The sequence below is a fragment of the Eutrigla gurnardus genome (assembly GCF_963514095.1).
Source record: "Eutrigla gurnardus genome assembly, chromosome: 11".
In the NCBI taxonomy this organism is placed as follows: domain Eukaryota; kingdom Metazoa; phylum Chordata; class Actinopteri; order Perciformes; family Triglidae; genus Eutrigla; species Eutrigla gurnardus.
This window is the reverse complement of record NC_139925.1, coordinates 3349861-3371023: the sequence shown is the minus strand read 5'-3', so window position 1 is coordinate 3371023 and position 21163 is coordinate 3349861. Positions and strand designations below refer to the sequence as shown.

Genomic DNA, 21163 nt, shown 5'->3' with positions numbered 1-21163 from the left:
TGCAGTTTCTGTGACTGAAGATGTGATACGACACAAGAAAAAAACCTTTAAATATACAACCTTGTATTTTCGGCTGCCCGTAGTTTTGCTGTTGTGAGCAAAAATAATTTGTCTCCCCGTCTCCTTCAGCTGCAGCGACACTGTCTCCTTCCTTTGCATTTATTTTTAATACACTGTTTACTGACTGAGCATTACAAAAAAACAACAATTTAATAAAAACACGAGTTTAAAAAGTCTTTTGTGTCAGTGCTTCTTTGGCTCTGCGTGGTCAGTAAAGTTCGGGTGTGGATGCACAAGTCCAGCGGCCTGGCAAAGGCCGGTTCAGGAGCTGACCGGGTGGCAGAGCTTGGTGGCGTCCTTGGTGTTGCTCTGGCCGTCGATCAGAACCAGAGGGAGCCGCTGGTGGTTCTCGATGATGTGGGAGATGCTGCTGAAGTGCTGCAAAGCAGAAGGGATGTTAGGATTACATGTTTTTCCTTTTCCAACCAGTAGAAGGAAGTGACCATATTTAGTCTGCGGAGGAGCGACGGGTGGATCTGATGAACATAAAGCAGCAGAGCGCCACCTTTACTAGACCTGGATCCATGTGGATTCTGGTGTTGAAGCTGCCAACAAAGAAGTAGGACCATTTTCTCATAGACTTCTATACAGCCAGAGAGGAGTCGCCCCCTGGTGGCCAGCAGAGAGAAGTAGGACCATTTTCTCATAGACTTCTATACAACCAGAGAGGAGTCGCCCCCTGGTGGCCAGCAGAGAGAAGTAGGACCATTTTCTCATAGACTTCTATACAGCCAGAGAGGAGTCGCCCCCTGGTGGCCAGCAGAGAGAAGTAGGACCATTTTCTCATAGACTTCTATACAACCAGAGAGGAGTCGCCCCCTGGTGGCCAGCAGAGAGAAGTAGGACCATTTTCTCATAGACTTCTATACAACCAGAGAGGAGTCGCCCCCTGGTGGCCAGCAGAGAGAATGAGGTTAAGGCTTTGGTTTTACTTTTCAGAACTGGAGGTTGCTGCCTGATTAAAGCCCGGTGGATCTGACGAACACAAACGGGGGTGTTGCTTGTGTTCGTCAGATCCAGTCCATATATGGTCACTTCCTTCTACTGGTTAAACCCTACAGACATCCGTGTAGACCACAGTGCGACGTACCTCCTCCCCTTTCTTCTCTCGTCCCAGGGCGAACTGCTGCGTTGCTGCTATGAAGCGGATGGGGATGTTGTACACTCGGCCCCGGTAAAACACCACCAACGTGTACGGCTGCTGGGCGTCCTGACCCGAGCTCTTTCTCACCATGAACGCCCCGTCCTGAAAAAACACAAACACAAAGCATTGTGGGTTGGAAATACCGACTCATTTCAACGCTCTCTTTCTCTCCTCAAAACACTAACTTTGTTGGAGCGACACAAGGCGTCGTCGGCAGTCCGGCGGTCACACGAGCCGGCATACCAGAGTTTCTTATCGACGTCCTAAAATCAAGTCAAATAGAGGATCGAACCATTGATCTGGATCAACTGTATGTATTTTAACAATAAGACTTTGTCTGAACACACCTTGTCTCGGTCTGGTAGCTCGTCTTCAGCAGAGACACTTCCTCTGTTGGACGGTTCTAGGAGGACAGACACACAGACGTTAGAATAACGCTGTTTGTTTGATGATGTAGACCAGAGACCTTCAACAGGGTCCGGGATATATGTCCAAAATACACATTGACAGGAATACAAGATCTAATAAACAATTCTAAATGTTAATGGTTGTGTTACTGTGAAATTGTGATGAAGAAATGCAGATATAGAATTACAATATGTTCTATAAATACGACGGCGTATCAGGGCCACTGTAGGAAAAAAACAAAATGGAGTCGATAGAGGGGGCGATATTCAGAGAAAAAAAAGGTGGCAAATTTGCTACTTTGCTACGATGCTAACACCTGGCATCTATGCTAGCTAACTTCCCATGAATGTACATTTATGTTTCTAATGCATCATCCCAACATGTGACAACACCTCGTTAGGTCCTTAGGGTGATGACGTTGATGCTTATTGTTGGTTTTATTCATATGAGGTCAAACTGTCATCTTGTGGGTGTTTATTGATCGGGACGGTTGGGCTAAGATGCTAATGGTAGCTTCTTCTAAGATGCTAGCTTTACTTCTTCTCAAATAAAGTAGCAAATCTGCAACTCTATAAAATAGCAAATATGCAACTTTTTCTTCTTGGAATATTGCCTCCCTCTCTCGGCTCCGTTTTTTCCCCTTCACCCTAAAACGCTGTTGTATATAAACATATGAATCTGTCAACAATCATTATTTTAATGTCTCAGCATTGTATACATACATCATTACAAAGTACCTTAAACATGGCACTATAGGCTGCACTACACATTATTATTGACCGCTTTATAAAGGAACACAATCTTATACGATATGTAATTGGGGTTCCTCGGCCTGAAAAACATTGATGTAGACATTTTGGTTCTATTTCTTCCTCTTCATGTGAAAGTAAAGCCCGGAGCAGAAGCTGTACTTACTGGGGGACGTCAACTGTGCGACAGGAATTCTGCCGGAGAGACCACAAACAGAGTAAACACACAAGCTGTGATTAAAGGGCCCATTTTCCTTCAGCGTCCGTGTACATTAAAACGCAAAGAAACAACACACTGGATGCCCTTCATACTTTGGTCGTTTCAAGTCCAGCGTAAAAGCTTTCGGCGGAGGCTTCTGGTCCATTTGAATCACGGGCAGCGTTCGGCCTGCAGAGACGCGCCGGTTAATGAAAGTGAGGTTTTTTTTTTGCAGCTTCAGCATTGAGCATAAAAATGTGCAGACGCATTCCAAGAGTGGAACGTGTAAATAGGTTTTTGAGTTGTTTCAGCGCTCACGCTGTGCATCGGTATCCACATTCCCTTTTTACTGGAGTGGTTTTAATGTGGAAAACATCTATAATAAGCTTTACTTCAGTGTGTGTGTGTGTGTGGAATTGGACTGTTAGACACTAAAATGTTTCTACCAGTTTGCAACTAGGGCCACATTATTTAATAGAAGTGACTGGAAGGTTTAATAATGTTGCTGTGACTGATTTTTACAACGTGAACATTTATTATGTGAATTAATGTTTAAACTCACTTTCAAACTCCCGAGTTTTTGAATCTGGCCTCTGCAACAACAACAAAAAAAGGTCTTCAGCATCATAAAAAAAAAAAATACAAACTGTAATGATGACTCATCACATAAAAAAAAAGTACGTAAAACACAGTGTAACCATGACGATATTGATAATATATGACTATTCAGATTCAAATTCCTACCGGCTTTAGAGGCGGTTTTGGTGACCTGCTGAAGGATGATCAGACAATATCAGTTATTTTCTTCTTTAAGCAGGTTATAATTGACATGCACACACACATATATATATATATATATGTATAAAATGGCATGCAGTTTAGGAATTAAATTGTGAGAATATGCAATGAAACCTGAATATATGTGAAATCCTGAGAAGATTTCATTCCATATATTCAGATTTCATTCCATATTAATATAATAATATGGTTAATATGATATAATAGTAAGTGATGCTTACTCTCTGGGTAAAGGTTTGGGTAGGAGTGGAGACAGATGCTCTGCAGGTTTATCATGGGAACCTGGAGGAGGTTGCAACATGTTATTGTCCTGCTGGCCGTCCTCTAGATGGCGTAACATGCTAAAAAGAGATTTCTTGATAAAAATGAAGTCATTTCACACTCACTGTCGCCCGGATCACAAACTTCATATTCATCGTGGTCTTCGGGCTCCTGAACCTGGAAACAGGCATCAAGTCAGCGTTCTCTTAACAAATCTATGCAAACACCTATTTAAATGCACACGTTGCCATCACTTACAGCAGCAGGAGATCGCCTCATATTCCCTCTGAAAGAAGAACTCATTAGTAGCGCAGTAATAGTGGAAACAGTAACAGAGAGTTCATTCAGGCTCTGGATGGAGCGAGTCCTACCTGGGGCTCGGCTTCGGGGGTAAGGAATGGAACTGTGTCGTGGGGATCGGACACATTCTGAAGGAAACCATTAGTGTCAGACTGCAACTGGAATAATGTTATTGTATATTGTGTGTTCGGTTAGATCTTATTCAGACACTGACCTGCTGGCAGGAAGAGATAATGAGTGTCCCTGTAAAAGACGCCATATAAATGCAACTGCAATGAATTCCACATGTGAATTATAAACTTAAAAACCAACAAACATGGAGTTACCCTACCTCTTTGTCAGGAACTTCATAAAAGTCTGAAAAACAACCAAAGCTAAATTTAGACAAACTGTAGAACCACAAAAAAAAACAAAAAAAAAACATGCTTTGGTGCTGGTTCAAAACATGTTTTCAGAATGCAGCACTTGTGTGTGTGTGTGTGTGTGTGTGTGTGTGTGTGTGTGTGTGTGTGTGTGTGTGTGTGTGTGTGTGTGTGTGTGTGTTGGACCAACTGACTGTGTCTGATTGTAGAGTATTTACTTTTCGTGCCTGTAATCTGCTCATTCAGTATTGTAGACACAATGGGGGGAGGAAGCAACCTCCAAACTGAAGCCAACGCTGTAGTGCCTTAAAATTTCATTCTCTCTGCTGGCCAAGAGGGGGCGACTACTCTCTGGTTGTATAGAAGTCTATGAGAAAATGGTCCTACTTCTCTCTGCTGGCCAAGAGGGGGCGACTCCTCTCTGGTTGTATAGAAGTCTATGAGAAAATGGTCCTACTTCTCTCTGCTGGCCACCAGGGGGCGACTCCTCTCTGGTTGTATAGAAGTCTATGAGAAAATGGTCCTACTTCTCTCTGCTGGCCACCAGGGGGCGACTCCTCTCTGGTTGTATAGAAGTCTATGAGAAAATGGTCCTACTTCTCTCTGCTGGCCACCAGGGGGCGACTCCTCTCTGGTTGTATAGAAGTCTATGAGAAAATGGTCCTACTTCTCTCTTGATGTATTATCTCAGTAAACATTGTAAACATGAGTTTATGGTCTCAATCTCTAGTTTCAAGTCTTCTTCAATCCAGCATGATGTTCATTTAGTACATTATGCTGATTGCAGCTACTAAGATGATTTTAACACTTCACCACTATATATTTACAAAATATCGAATTTCGCTCTGATGCTAATGACAATGCTAGTCGTGTTGAGGTGCATTGTGGTTATTGTTGTACCTACCAGGACTAGCTGGACACTCTCGTAAAGGTGTAGGCAACATGGGATGTACCCTCCTCGCTCCGCTCCCACCGTGCATCATAGGATCTGGGGAGATACTATTATATTAGATATTATTGTTATTATTATTGTAGTAGTAATATCCATATAGCTGTTTTTTTGTCTCCTCTCTATTCAGATATGGTTCTCACTGGAAGGAGGATTCCCTGCAGGCTCCACGTAGTTATCTTCGTCGTCGTTGCAGTCTGGATTGATGTAGTCTTCCTGCAAAAGACAACATATGGGTAAAAATGACTCAGCATGAAGTATCCGAATGAAGCAGGCCTGCATGATAAAGTATTGGTGTAGGTGAAGCTGCTTTACTTCATCGCTGCCCGGTTGGGAGGGTTCTGGGGGCAGCTGCTTGGAGGCTTTCCCCGGGCGGAGGGGCTTCCTGGGCGGATGACCCGGCCGCTGGTTGCGTCCGCCGTCTGGAAACGAAGAAGCAGAAGCAGTGAAAACAGGACGTCAGCATTTGCATGACGGACCGGTTCACCTCCAGCTGGCTGTAAAGGAGAAGCTATCCACGAATAGAAACTGTGATTGAAATCAGGTTTTGGAAATTTCATCATCTAATTTTAGCTTGTGCAGCACGGACCCAGATAGTCCCCCCGTGGGAGGGGGGTCTTGGTGAAGGCTCTGTGGCTGGGAGGGGGCTCGTAGCTGTCGTCCTGGTCCTCTTGTGGATCCTCATACGTGTCATTATCCTGGAAACGACATGTGACATTAACATCAATATATCTGGCAAAAACAACATTACCTAAAAATCATGTACTTACGTAATCAGGTTCAGAGAATTCATCCTCTTCCCTGCTTTCTGTAAAAAAAAACAAAAACATTTCATTACAAAATTATGGATTTTATACTTCTTCTATTTCAGAAGGAGGCCCGGTGTTGAGCGGCAGCCGAGCGCGTCTCCTCACCTCCCAGCTGTTGGATTATAGTATAGAGGTGAGAGGAAAATGTGTTTTTTTATGATGCAGTGTTCAACAGAAGTGTTACATAATTAAGTGCAGTGTGTTTTCGTGGAAACATGTGCAGCGATGTCTGACTGTTGTAATGTGTTTTTTTAAAAACTTTTTTTATTTCGATATATTTTACTAACAGGGCGTGTTTGGACAGGAAACACTAATTGTCACGGGTGAGTTCAGATACACGACAACATGTGCTCATATGAAACGAGTACCCATCGTATTATTGCACATTATTATTACCTCTGTGTCATAACCACAACATCTTCATATACACGGGTGGAAAATTACTGCACTGAAGTACTTTTCAGTAGTTTTTTTTATACTCTTTAGTTACCATTTTTGGAGAAAAAAAAATGTGTTTGTTGACATTTAATTAAAATATTCATTCAGTGCTTGTACATATCGCACATGTCAAATATAATGCAAAGATGTGGATTAAAACTACCTAAAAGTACATATAAAACTGCTATAAGTTAAAATTCAATCAGCAATAACTTTCCCGTTTAATATAAAGTCTATGGGTATACATTATAATATATATTATATATAATTTCACTTTGGGTCCTTTAACTACATTTCGTACTTGTACTGTACTCACCTGTGTTTTCTGTTTCAGTTATCATAAGAAGTTTTAATAACAGCTCATGTTGTACCAAATGTTCCTCCTGTGGAAACAGTGATACTGACTCACTTCTCACCTCTGTAATCTCTCGCAGGTACTTTTGGAACCGGTTTGCTCTTCAGTCTGCAGCGCAGAGAGAAAAACACTGACGTCATCGGTCATAAATACCAGAAAAAACACTTTATTTTGGTGCAAGAGACACACATCATCTGCGTAGAAACATCTCAGGTCCTTTTTAACGTGGACCTGTTCTGCTCCTTCTCTGGTTCCTAAATGTTTCAGGTTCCTACTAGAACATGTTTAAATGCTTTCATTTATTTTTCTGCTCTGTTTGACCTTCTGCCCCTTCCTCCCCCCTGAAAAACACACAGTCTGCTCTGATTGGTCAGCTGGCCCGCTCTGTTCTGATTGGTCAACGAGCTTAGTGTGTTTGTCAGCAAGGGTCTCTACTCCATATGCAGATGAGAGGGAGTCATGATGATATAGGAAACCTCTTGCTTTGCCGTCCTATTTTTGAAGAAAAGGCTGAAAACGACATACCCAAAGTAAAATGGTTACTGTTTTTGAACCCTTATGACTACAGGCACAAAGCTGAGCATTCCTGAAAGATAACCCTTTGAATTTTCTTCTGCAGGTGTCAGATTTACTCTAAGTGTTACTGACACTGAGTTACTGCAGCTCAAACATAGTGGAAATTGCATTTTTTTTGCCTCGCCTAAATTATTTTTCTTTTTGAATGAAACAAGTTAGCTGTGGCTGTTATAGATAGGCCTAAAAGTTGAATGAAGCCACAGCCACAAGCCTGACCAACAACTGGTAGAAAGTAGATAAAAAGACACCCAAAAATGAGCTTTGCAAGTGCAGTGTTGTAGGGCAATGTCAGACGGAGCTGCATCTGGAACAAAGTGTTCCAAATGAGATTATGGGTATTTTTAGGTATATAATTCTACTTTTTGTTGTTGTTTATTTCACCAGTTCTACAACTACTACTAATAAAACCAACATTTTGTTAATGTTTCTTTACATAACAGCCTTCTGTAATGAGACGCTGCATAACTATCATATCTGCAGGTCACAGTCTGACCTTTCTGAGCTGCTGCGCTCTCAGCCTCAAGCCCCCTCCCCTCATGTAACATACCGCTGGAATCGTAAGCTCATTGGCTATAAGACCTGTCAGTCAAAAATGTACTCCTCTGCCTATTGGCTCTCTGCCTGGGGATTCTCGTGGTTGGTCAGCCGAGAGGCAGTGACGCACTGGCTCTCTTGATGGACAGATTTTTCGGCCAATCCGGATCGTAGGATCGTGGAAGGGGGCTTGTTTTGTCGCCAGGAAGTAGCGCTACACGGAGTTAGCAAAGTCCGTCATCGAAGAGCGATAACTAGCGATAAACAGCTATAAACAATCTTTTGTTCAGAAACTCACAACGTCAACACATGGCGTGTTATGGATGATGACCGGAGATCGCGTGCTCGTGGGACTAAACGAAGTAGCTACTTTTGTTCGTTGGACTCTTACCGTTCTCTGGATATAAGGATTAGCATGCAACATGTTCTTTATGGACTTCGAGACAGCTCGAAAGGTAGGGAACTCCTGTCATATTGTTGTTATTTTCCTGTGCACTCCTTGCACACATGCTGTGTTTGCTTTTGATGTGTTTTCCGTGAGCATAAAACGGCGTACTTTTTCGATTCGCGAGACTCGTAGCTTTCAAATGATGTGTAATATGACTCAGACACAAAAAAATAATATGCGAGTAAACAGAATGAATGGGAAAACTAGTGCAAAACGGCCCGTCGGCGGGCCTGACAAGAAGACAGGTTTTAACCGTGTATCACAATACAAAAACACTCACAATAAGTTGATCGCAGTGAATTATCGGGATAATCGTAAATATCACGAGTGAAAAAAGCTGTCTAGCTCACTGTCGTTGTGGAGAAGCGAAAACCATAGGCTCATTTTCAAAAGACAGGAAATATAAATAGGTTTAATCATGTTTTTACAGCATTTATTTATCCTTTAATTATGAAGGGGGGCCTTACGATTTATGAAGACCTTATCTAGGATTTGTCTTCCTGTTTGTCACTGAAGAACAGTGTTGAATCTGTGATACCTCAAAACAATGTGTATGTAATGGTGAAGAGATTGTTTCGGTGCCATCTTGCATTATAACAGAAACATCGAAGAAACATCCGTGTCGATCGGCCTCAGAAGGTTACGCATATTTGGATGATCACAATTATTGTGGGCCAGATAATCATGACAGGAAATGTTCACATCTCAAGACCTCGTGTTCATCAGCTCCTCTTCCTCGAGAAGTCCAGATGAAGGACATTAACGTTCCTCTCTGACTATGTTTGCTTGAGGGCAAGGCGGATATTATGCTTATATATCTTTAACATAAAAGCATGTTTAGCATGCAGGATGGGAATGAAAGAGTCCTGTCTAAGTGCAGTTTCTCTCCTCGTGTGAGTTTAAGGAGACTCTGCTCAGGAAAGGAAATTGAAACAGCCATCTGTTTAAGTTTATTTTGGGGGTTTGTGGCTTTTAGACTTATTCCAACGGTTGTGAAAGAGGAATTGACATTCTCTAATGATGCATAGAAATGCCACCCAAACACACAAAAACTCCTCCCTTAACGAAACATGTGAAGTTAAGATCATTCGTATTCATATCAGCGTGTAGAAAAACAAAAAAAGTTCAGTAAAAGTTTCTTGAGATCTTTTAGGCACCGACCTTCTCAGTTTGTTCAGTAAGCTGCCGTCGTTTTTCTTGATGTCTTGAACGATCTTCTGAAGTTGCCTGCAACAAAAACATAATTTAGTTTTATTACGATCAGAAACAAAAATCTCCCGAAAATGAGTTTATGAGTGAAAGAAGCGTAAGAAAAGTAGTTATTGTTATTTCTCCCGCTTTAAAGGGCTCTTCAGAAAGACAGCCGCAGTGTTAACGTTGATTAGTCACTCTCTCAAATGACTCATTTTCTCTTGAATTGTCAGTTCCATCACTTTTCGTATACGTTTTCATATTTAAGTTATAATTTATGCAACAATGAGAGAAACCATTCGAAAACGTCTTTGTGTGTGCTTTGCCCAAGTTTGAACCCTTTGTTTTGCAAGAGGAGAGAAGGTGACGCAACGCTGCAGAACAGTAAGGAATTGTGTTTTTTGTCCAAATCACCACACATACGATAGATATTTCTTCAAAAAAGCAAAAAAATTGATATTGTGTCATCGAGTGAACTTTCTCACCGGGTCTTTTCCGTAGCGAGTTTCCCCAACGCGTCCATGTTTGCGTTCAACATTTTCAGGCCTCGTTCCTGCATCAGGTGTCTGTGTGTGTGTGTGTGCGTGTGCTACCGGAGGGTTTTAGTCCAAAATGTAAATGATCGTTTCGGCTACGACTCAACGTCTTTGTCACCGGCAGGAGGATGGATTTCGTTCTAACCAGCCTCCGTAGGAAAAAAAGCCACTTCTCTTTTCGACTCCCACGTCTCTCTCAGGCAAAAACAGATTTGAGTGAACAAATCACTTGCATCACGTCTCTCTCACTGACCCTCTTCGTTTTACCACTTCCTACAAGACATCTCAACTGCTGCTAATAACTCCTGCTGTAGATCTACAGTATATACACGTCACTTTCCATTATGTCAGGATGTCAAGAACCGAAACATTTAAAAAAAAAAAAACTTCCTCCCAAGATAGAATTCTATAAATAGAATCATTGTTGAAATCTTCACATGCTTTAATGTTCAAACAACTCCTTTGTTTTCTCTTTTACTGTCTTTCCGAATCTGAATTTTTAGATTGTTTAAGTGTGTTTCAAATGGAATTATGTTGCTAGGCAACAGCTTGGGTTCATGTTTACTTCCTGTCATCTAATTGTCATTCACATACCAGGCGGCAACATCCGGTTCTGGAAAGGTGACGCCAAACGCTGAAGTGCCTTCAACCTGCATTCTCCCTGCTGGCCACCAGGGGGCGACTCCTCTCTGGTTGTATAGAAGTCTATGAGAAAATGGTCCTACTTCTCTCTGCTGGCCACCAGGGGGCGACTCCTCTCTGGTTGTATAGAAGTCTATGAGAAAATGGTCCTACTTCTCTCTGCTGGCCACCAGGGGGCGACTCCTCTCTGGTTGTATAGAAGTCTATGAGAAAATGGTCCTACTTCTCTCTGCTGGCCACCAGGGGGCGACTCCTCTCTAGTTGTATAGAAGTCTATGAGAAAATGGTCCTACTTCTCTCTTGATGTATTATCTCAGTAAACATTGTAAACATGAGTTTATGGTCTCAATCTCTAGTTTCAAGTCTTCTTCAATCCAGCATGATGTTCATTTAGTACATTATGGTCCATTTAGAGTCCACCAGACCAGAAAGCAGGGGATGCTTTAGGGGGTGGGGCTTACCTGGGGATTGACAGGTTGGTTAATGTAATGATATTCATGTCCACTTCTTATTTACAAACACTGCAACCAGGAAATAAACTGCGACAAATTTGGGAAGTTTATGTTAAAAACGTTATATTTTATAGTTGTGACATCACACAAAAATCCTGACATCTGATTTAAAGTGTCTAAACATGGACTGTGTGTACGTCTGCATGGATCAAGTGTTATTACACTTTTACAGTATCTATAAAACAACTAGACCTACTTTTAAATACAAAAACAGGCATGAAAATCTCACTTTTTTTTTTTTACATAGGGGACCTTTAATCAACACGTCTTGTTGGGTGTGAAAGTGAGGTGGCTGCGTGTTAATCAATCACTATTTTTAGCTTTAAAACAGGTGTAAGGTCACACAGGCGTGTCATGGAAAGTTTTCTATACATCACAGTTAAACATAATCTTTGCTATTATTGTGTGTGTGTGTGTGTGTGTGTGTGTGTGTTTGTCTGGGGTTACCATGGGGATTTTTGTTTGTATACTAAATATACGTCTGTTCTACCTCTGATCACAGACGACCGAGGCGGAGGGAGGGAGGTGTCTGTTGTGAGAAATATGTCAGTGTTTTTTTTTTTTTTTTTTTTTTTCAGGCATAGACGCCTTTTATTAGCAGTAGACAGATAGGAAAGACAGTAGAGATAGGGGGGCGTGACATGCAGCAAAGGACCTCCGGCGGGATTCAAACCGGGGTTGGCTGCGTATGCGTACGTGCGTACATGGCATGTGCTCTAACCACTCCGTCATCTGAACGCCAGTGTTTGCTTTTTTTTCAGCTGCATGTGATTCAAGATGAGAAAAAGTCTTGAGTCATCATTTGATCTGGAGATGATGTGAAACCATCTTGGGACACTTATAGGGAAATCTAAACTCCCGTCCCGTCATCAGGGGTTTTAGTTTGTTAACTATGTTCTTCAAACATTTGGTTTATTCCGGGTTGTACTACAATACTATTTATTATGTCAGATAAAAGACTTTATGATAACTTTATAAAATATGCAAAAATACCAGAATGCTTTTCTGGCCGATTCTGACCCACAATCCTCTGTGCAGGAGAGTATATGAGCAATGGGGTCAAAGTTCAAGATGTAATTAAAGCAACATGGTGTGCTTTCAGAGAGAGCTGTAAGTGATTTGGAACACAGTGTCCATGCTACAGCAATAATAGATCACTTCCTGGTTCAACATGTGTGAAGAACTGCATCAAAACAGGAAGTCAAAGAGAAACTACGGAAGCCCAGAACCGACAACTCACTTTAGCTCACATTTAATTTGCAACAACATTTCACTTGCATGTTATTGGGTGTGTTTCTAAAAGCTTGAAAGTAGAATCCATATTCAATTAAAGTGAATATGAAATGGATTTCTATATTTTTTTTATTTTTAATTTGGTCGAGAACAAAAAAGCAAAAAAAACTTCAATTTATCGCATTTAAATTATTTAAAAATAGGGAATACATTTTTAAGATGTATAATTTATGAAATATAGATCAATTATAAATATTAAATAAAAAAGATAAATCAAATTGATGCACACATATTGCAAATTAAGTTACAGTTGATTTAACTTAATCACAAATATCATCAGAGGAGTTTTGGTGACACACACACACACACACACACACACACACACACACACACACACACACACACACACACACACTGAACACTTGGTATTTTTATGTCTGAAGATGTCCTCCTATTGTAATTTTTGTATGTTTTTATAAACTCTCCTGTAATAATTGCACATGAAGGGCGTGCAGGTTTATCCCCATGACGACAGTGAGGTAAGAGCAGCAGGGAGGTGAAGGTGAGAAGACGGGGAAGGTGTGAGGTGGAGGTGCGATGGCGGCGGCGGCTTGATAGCGTTACTTACGGTCGTTGGATGAGACTAAACTTGCTGATGTCGCTGTCAGACAGACTCTGTGGAAACATCACAGGATCATTGCTAAACACCACAGTGGCAAACGAGAGACCGCGGAGGATTAAAAACATACAACGCACAGCCTTTCATCACAAATGTGTCAGTGTGTGTGAGGCTGCTGCGTGCATCACCTCTCAGCCACCAGCAGATGGCAGCACCTCACTAAGGGCCACTTTGTTTTCCTCATGAAACCCTCATGTTATTTTAATAACTACCACTATATTAGTGCATACAGCTTCACATCACCATGGGTATGACACCTAGAAGCTCTCTCACACTCTGACCTCTGACCTCAGTGACTTCATGATACTCACGGAGGCAAAACACGACCGATCTCTTCATTAGAATCAAATCAAGTGTTTTAAGATAATAAACAAATAAAAAATTGGGATTTTATTCTTCTGTTGCATTTAAATGTCTGCATTGCAACAGAGGCAATTGTGATTCCGCAAAATGAAAGGAAATGATTAACATAAAATATGCAACAAAATCCCGCTAAATTATGTATTTTCCCCTCTTCATTCATAATTCACGGCTCTCTGGTGTCGCTACTCTCTCTCCTCGCTTCCGTGTTTGCCGTGACGCGACGACTAATGTTTGTGAAAAGTTGCGTCGAGGTGTCAAATGAACAAAAAAAGAGATGTGTGAGTCTAAAATATACGGTATGTTTAGGATCTGATCATCAACGAGAGGCTGAATAACCTCCAGGAAATAGCCGGCAGCAGCGAGCGGAGCGAAAAGCCCCCTTTTAAAAGCAGAGCTTGTGATTTAATCATTTGTAAATCAGAGAGCCGGATCACTTAATATGAAAGGCTTTACCTCCTTCAAAGAAGTGAACCTTGGCCCTCGCCGAGACACACTTGATCATCCCACCGGCTTACAGAGAGAATATCGCTATAAAATCAGACTTAGCCTTTTGACACCGAATAAAATATCAAATAGTCCGCCCCGGTGGATCCTCACAAACACCCTCCTATGTTGAATTATTTATAGGGGTGTCTGTGCCTCGTCCAAATGAGACACAACAGCTCCACAAGCTGCAGCCTCTTCCCCCTTTTGTGCTATCGACCAGGAACCCCCCGGACTCCACGCAGCCCCTCAACCACGTCTTCAACTTTCTATAACGTCCATACAAACCCGGTTAGCATGTGTGAAGAGAAACCGCCGTTCTTCAAGCTGTAATTCTGGCCTGCAGTCATGTGCTTTGTGTGTGTGTGTGTGTGTGTGTGTGTGTGTGTTAGCGTTTGAGCTGAAGATCATTTGAATAAATTCTTTATGGTTCTTATAGATATTTTCTCCTATTTCCTGTAAAGCCACCAGATTTACGGTATTTGAATATCTGGCATCTGTTTCTATGATATCCAATGATGCCGGTCATGTTATCTGATCAGATAATTGATTTTGTCGCTGCTTATATTGTTTATGATGCAAAAAAAAAAAAAAAATGCCACAGGAATGCATGTTGCTGCGTCTAATTATCCTAAGTCCTAAAGGTCGAGATGTTAAAAAACAATTCCGACCTCACATTGTGTCGATCACGTTTGAACACCGACTCCAAAACCTCCGTCCGTTTAAAAAGTTTTCGGAAAAGGTTTGACTTTCGGCATTTTCCGCATTCCGTACCCCTCAGAGCCTCCGTAGCGCTCCAAACATCCAACATATCAACAGACTGGTGGTCTGCGTTCTGACCTGGACCACCCACACCCTGAAGTCCACCTGGAACCAGATCAGGATAACTGCACATCTCTCTCACCGTTTATTTTTGTTTTTTGCACATTTATCGCAACTAATTTATATATTCATATATATAGAATGCATCAGACTCAACGTGCAAGGTTTCTGTGTGTAACGAATTTGATCAGACGACGGATGAAAACAACTGCATGTGAAAGGCTTTAAAAATCCTACACATAGCACCTTTAAATCACAGGACTGGAAGCGACCTACTGTCATACACTGTCTGCTGCATTAACATAATCTCAGTGTACAGTTCTGTCCTTGAGGTTCAAAGACGTCCGATCAGCTGACCAGAAGCCCAAACATTGAAATTAAGAAATCTCCATCTCATTCACGTGAGACTTTCCTCGTTTTCCTCCATTTTCCCGCCCGAAGACGACGCCGTTTCCTCTATTTTCCATCACAACGGGTCAAAACTCTGCTGATCCCCAACATTACATCTGTTCTCTCTGTTTTTTCTAACTCCAGCCGACGTACATGTCACAAAGCATTCGTAGCCATCTGATGGAACAACAAAGCAGTCGTTTGATCTGTTTTTGCCAAAACACGTGTGCTCGTCCTTCATGTCGTCGTCGTCGTCACGGCGATGGAGGCTGACAGCTCTTTTGATCGACTACATATCTCTTTTAACCCGTCTACCTGTACGAGCGAACGCCGGCATCAAAGTGACGGAGGATACCTTCATGTACCTTCATGTGGTTCCCGGCCACGCGGCGGCGGCGTGCAGCCACCCACCACTCACACTGGAGTTACATTGTCTTCTTGTTTCTATCTTCTGTCCTCTTTTTGTCTTCATTGTTGAAATGATGAGACGTGGGTGGAAGGAATGTGAAGAGGCTGCGTTTTACATCTGCATTGCCTTACTTATTTCATGTTTTGCCTCTTTACTTGAGGATTGTTTATGACCTTTGCTCCAGCTCTACTGTATAAACATCACATGAATATGCAAAGTAGAAGCCAAAGGCGATGCTCGGCAGCAGCACGCTCGCTGGATCGCATTCAGATCCCCCCCCCGGTCCGGGACCTCTGCCCCCGAGACTCATGCCGAGTTACTGATGAGTCAAGCAGAACTTATCATAAATAACTATGCTTCCTTCTCTCGCTTGATTTCCAGCCGTACTAATTGCAGACTGGTTCCCTGTAGAATATGTGATGATTTTAAGACACATAAAAATGTTCTATATTTTTCCCCAATAAAAAAGGGTTCAGTTCATAGACTCAATATAAGAAGAAGTGGACGTCGTCATGGTGACGTCACCCGTTGTGGACTACAGTTGTGAAGTCTTTGGGCCGTCGCCATCTTGGATTTTTTGGTTGCTGCCTGTTTAAATAAATCATAGCTGTGTTAATTGCAAACTGGACCATGATTGAGGCTCTTAAACTAGATGTGGTGTAATAAAACAATGCCTGTACGTACATGACGTAAACTTCGATTTAAGGTGAGCAAACTTTGAATTTGTTGATGGATTTTTTTCACCAAACCTGCGTTCTCGCTCAGATTATTTCTGATGAACAAAAAATTGGCTGAATCTTTCAACTCATAGGGATGGCAGTTCTTTTAAAAGTGCTCTCATATATCATTACAATGTCCTAGGGGTGTGAATCTTTGGCTTCACAGCGATTTGATTGGATTAACGATACAATAGTTGGCGATTCGATTCAAGGACTATCTTTTTTGTAACGATTCGATTCAGTAACTTGTAACCAAAATTCTATATCCATGAAATAAACATGCAATAATGCAAGTCTGTATACTTCTGAAAGACGAAAACATAAACAGACCACAGAATTGCTTATTTAACATATTTATTCTATAAAAAAGTAATCCTGCATAATATTTTATGCTGAATACAAAAATGTAATGCTCAGTTATTTTGAACATTATTCAGTAGACTACATGCTGGCAGGGGAGAGAGTGTCTTAAACTTATTAAAACAATCATAATTAAGAATCACAATTTATACGATTAAACACATTTATATCAATTATTGATGAAGCCAAAACGATTCATTCTATTTATTTATTTTAGCAGATCGATTTAGTTGAATCGGTAGGACTGACAATCGATTAATCGAATTAATCGTTACACCTCTAGCTCTCATATACTGTATAATTACAATGTCCTCATTATGGGATGGGAACTGTTTTCTTGCCTTTATGGAAGGATTAAAGTTACAGCTCCGTTGGATGGCATGCTGGCAAGAACAGTTAAAAATTGAACTTTTTTGATTGAAGTAAAAAAAAAAAAAAAGTGGAAAGAAAACATCTGTTTTCACAGTCTGAACCTACGCTGATGCAACAACGGTTGCTGTTGTAAAAAAAAAAAAATCCTCTCGCAACAGGAAGTTGACTGCCAGAGGCAACAGCGGGCTGTTTGTCAGAGACAGAAGAGGAAGTGGATAAAAGTCACAACAGCGGATACACGGAGAGCGCCGCCTACTGAACCCTGAGACAAAGCTGACAAATATTGACTTTGTTAGAATTAAGGATGTCGAGACAATAATCTACTAGGATGCAGACGGCAGATTAAATATTAACACTGCTCCGTCTGACTCACGTGGTGAGTTATGTGGCGAGGACGATGTACAAGGACGAAGAGACAAATCACCCTTTACACACAATGACTCTCTCTCTCTCTCTCTTTACAGTATACCGGTCAGGTAATCCATCAGCTAACTCACTGGCTCGCAAACTTTTTCTGTAATATCGCCCTTCGGAAGCTGCAAAAATAAATAAATAAATAAATAAAAAATCCATGCCACCCAGTTTCACCTTCATCAATCAGGAACACAAGCACTCAAACTAACACGATCACACAATTTGATTTAAATAAATAAAAATATTCCCTAAAGATTATTTTATTTGTTGGTAAACGACACTGCATGGTTTCATATTCATAATTATCTGTTAATAACTGCAAATGTTGTTCAATTAATCTTCACTTAATGTGTCACTTTGACACCTCATTCAATCAAACAAGTTATCTCTCACACACACACACACACACACACACACACACACACACACACACACACACACACACTCCTAAACATGGCTGGTGCTTTGGAGCTCAATTAGCATGCTAAACGCTAACGAGCAACATTGCTAATATGCCGGCAATTAATTGGTAACGTTCACAGATTCTCCGTCTCAGACTGTTGACACACTTAAGTTCGCTAATTAACAATAAACAAAGTATCGCGGAGGCTGATTAATGTTGTGAGTTTTTGTGGGTCTTTGACTATGAACCACAGTAAGTGCCACCTCATGGTGGCGCTAGAGTAAACGTTAAGTGACCAATGGGATCCACATGGGGGAGCCGTGAACGTAGAATGCAGAATTTGAGCCGATTCATTCAGTAGATAGGAACTAAAGGAGTCCTCATCTTTTCAATTCATGTCAATTGATTTGTATATTTCATGGCAATCCATCCAATTATTGATAAGCTACCAATGTAGACCTCCATCATGTCTGTAGTACTGAATCAAAGGAGTATAAGGCCAATTCATATGGGCTCAAAGTCATTAGAATGTATCCTCTGGGGACCTTGAATATCTGCTATCAGCCAATCCATTCAACAGTGGTTGATAGGGTTGCCCATGGAGTTGGAATAATTTTCCAAATGTCTTTTATAGCTCAAATCAAATGTTCTGCATGGATTCATTCCACCTGAGTAATTGGGACACAAAGTAATCACCTGATTCATTTAAATAGGAATACACAAAGGATTGTGACTGAAACTCAATATTCTAACTTTATGGGCAACAGTGTATATTTCACTCTCAACCACATATGCCAACCTCATGGTGGCGCCAGAGGGAAAAATCCTCTGGGGACCATGAATCCATCCAATGGCAATCCATCCAATGGTTGGGACCCAGCCAACAAAAAGTCCACATAACGAGGTTCTCTGTGAGCGTTTGACTGCAGCCAAGCTGGTTAAATTCAAAAGTGTGTGTGTGTGTGTGTGTGTGTGTGTGTGTGTGTGTGTGTGTGTGTGTGTGTGTGTGTGTGTGTGTAGCCGGCCATGCAGAAACCTTCCTGTCAATACGAGCCCGGCTTTACCTGCAGCCTAATGGGGCGCGGTGTGTACCGGGCCGGTCTGGTCTGCAGGTCTGGGATCTATCAGTCAATACATACACACTGGATGTATATATGTATTTTTCAGATCTGCACCGGTGCACTCGCTCATCAAAGCCTCTGCTCTGAAACATTCATCTTCTTTTTTGGACCATAAATCCACAGTGAGGTCAGTCATATTGAGGGGGGGGGGGGGGGGGTATTATGGCCACTGTTGGAAAAACGGAGCCGAGAGAGGGGGGCAATATGTTCAGAGAAAAAAAGTGGCAAATTTATAAAATCGCAGATTTGCTATTTTATTACAATGCTAACAACCAGCATCTATGCTAGCTAACTTCCCATTAATGTAGAGTTGGTTAATTATGAAATGTGGCCACTAAGAAGACGACTAAGAACAAATGTGGGAGGCGTCACTGAGGTTTAATTACGGATCCTCAAAATGCTACATTTTAGGAAGTTATAAACCCCCGACGCTCGTTGCATAAAACCCTCGTTAGACGGCGTTCTCCTTCCTCCCCTCACGACGAGGCCGATTTAATGATACTTACCTAATAAGTAGGGATCATGGCTTCATTATCCCCGAGTCTCATTTCACAGCTCTCACTCTCTGACACACACACACACATACACACACACACATACACACAACCTACACTCAACGTGTCACCGCCGTGCCTCCGAGGATCATGGGAAGCGGCCTCGCGGAGGGCGGATGACGACGCGGGGAGGGAATTTCAAAGCAGAAGTTACGACCGATGGACTCATCATGCGTGGGTGAATGCTCACCGCTCACGTTTCATATCCTCTACTCGTTTTAAAAAAAAACGTTTAGACATTTAACATTCACGGCCAAAGTTTACTCTTCATTTTTATTCAACGTATTCATATATTCAAAATAGCAAATTCAAAAGGTTACGGATTATGTATCTTAAGGAAAAACAACAACAACAATGAACTCCGTGAAAAGAATTACGAGGATGTTATGAATGTTTGCCATTGTTTGTTTTTAAAATAGCACAACAGACACACATAGCTGGAGGAAATGTAATCATGCTGCTGTTTTTAATACCATAATAATAATAATTGCTCGGGGGGATTTGTCCATTTTTTAATGCAAGTATAGAAAAACCACAACCCAGATGTGATCCTGAATGGATTAGCAGATTATGTAACTGCAGAAGTAATATTTTCTTGGGGAGAAAAATAATAAATATAATAAAATCAGGTGAAAGAAGGAAAAAAACTCACCAGAAGTCGTTGTCCGTTAATTTTCAGTCTTTTAACGGTGGCGGCGCATTCTTGCATTTTGTTCTGAGGGCAGTAAACACATATTGGATTTACATTTAATTACACAGTTTAATTCTACAATACATCTTCGTGTCATGCTTATCTCTGTTCCTCACACTGATGAGGAAATACTCTAAACGTGATCCACATGAACTGCTGAACTCGTAAAACAATGATGAGAAAAAGGTCCATTAGCGTCTTTTCTACTCACCCTGCACATAAAGAAGGCTACTTGCGTCGAGTCCCAGCCTTCACACTCCTCTCTGGATGGCAGGTTCATCTTTTTCTTTCCTTCTTTATCTCAACAGGGAACCTCTGAGCTGAAGCAGGCTCTGCTTTTTTTTTTTTTTTTTGGACGTATGGTAATAGACTGACCCGTCATGCACCAGCCACCTTCAACTGGGAGTACACAGACGGAGGTCACCTCATTTAAACCAACACATACTCTCTCTCTCCTTCCCTCAATAAGAAATGTGGCAATTTGTGGTATTTTTCTGAAAAAAAAAAAAAACATCTAAATTTGTCCTCTCAGATTGCATCCGCAAAATGGGAAGCGGAGAGGAGGGGAACTTCCTCAAAGTCGTAGTATATACGAAAAAACCCAAAGTTTCATCACAGGGTGGGTGACTTGACTTTCACCTTCCAGGAGCACACGCCTCATTTACAGTCAAGCAAGAGTGCATTTATCGTAACGCTTATTTTCATTTCAAGGTGTAATCTTGTTTATGGCGCAGGATAATTCTGAGGGAGGGGGGGGGATGCTGAGGTGGTGATAACGGCGGCACTATCTTTAATGAAAGTCATGCAGATGGTGCAGTTCAATCAACCTTTGGGAAAATTTTCATCAAGCCAGGAAAAGCTTTTTTTTTTGCTGTTGTT

The 21163-nt window shown here is 41.5% G+C and overlaps 1 protein-coding gene across 5 annotated transcripts; it reads right to left on the bottom strand.

Annotated features, from left to right (window-relative positions):
* Positions 1-148: 148 nt before the first annotated feature.
* Positions 149-20686, bottom strand: blnk (B cell linker). Of its 5 annotated transcripts, none has more exons than XM_084021802.1 (24): positions 20496-20686; positions 20246-20308; positions 13133-13179; positions 9552-9617; positions 6894-6940; positions 6001-6038; positions 5820-5928; positions 5546-5652; positions 5374-5446; positions 5186-5269; positions 4251-4276; positions 4134-4162; positions 3991-4047; positions 3878-3905; positions 3745-3796; positions 3580-3640; positions 3305-3329; positions 3123-3153; positions 2674-2749; positions 2528-2556; positions 1552-1607; positions 1390-1467; positions 1151-1306; positions 149-438 (listed from the first exon to the last, which is right to left on the bottom strand). In XM_084021802.1, the coding sequence occupies exons 1-24, from the start codon at positions 20562-20564 to the stop codon at positions 322-324; spliced, it is 1524 nt and encodes a 507-aa protein (XP_083877928.1). In that variant the 5' UTR covers positions 20565-20686; the 3' UTR covers positions 149-321. The 5 variants fall into 5 exon arrangements, with proteins under 5 accessions (XP_083877928.1, XP_083877927.1, XP_083877931.1 ...); XM_084021801.1 differs by having other exon boundaries at positions 3305-3332; positions 20496-20685; XM_084021805.1 differs by lacking the exons at positions 13133-13179; positions 20246-20308; positions 20496-20686 and adding an exon at positions 13005-13021 and having other exon boundaries at positions 3305-3332.
* Positions 20687-21163: the final 477 nt, after the last annotated feature.

What these genes read in the sequence shown, in the direction of transcription:
- blnk (XM_084021801.1), bottom strand. Translation starts at nt 20,564, where the DNA reads ATGAACCTGCCATCCAGAGAGGAGTGTGAAGGCTGGGACTCGACGCAA. An exon ending in TTACTGAACAAACTGAGAAG is followed by an intron (nt 6,941 to 9,551) that starts GTCGGTGCCTAA and finishes TCTGCGCTGCAG; the next exon opens with ACTGAAGAGCAAACCGGTTC. An exon ending in ACCTGCGAGAGATTACAGAG is followed by an intron (nt 6,039 to 6,893) that starts GTGAGAAGTGAG and finishes TTTTTTTTACAG; the next exon opens with AAAGCAGGGAAGAGGATGAA.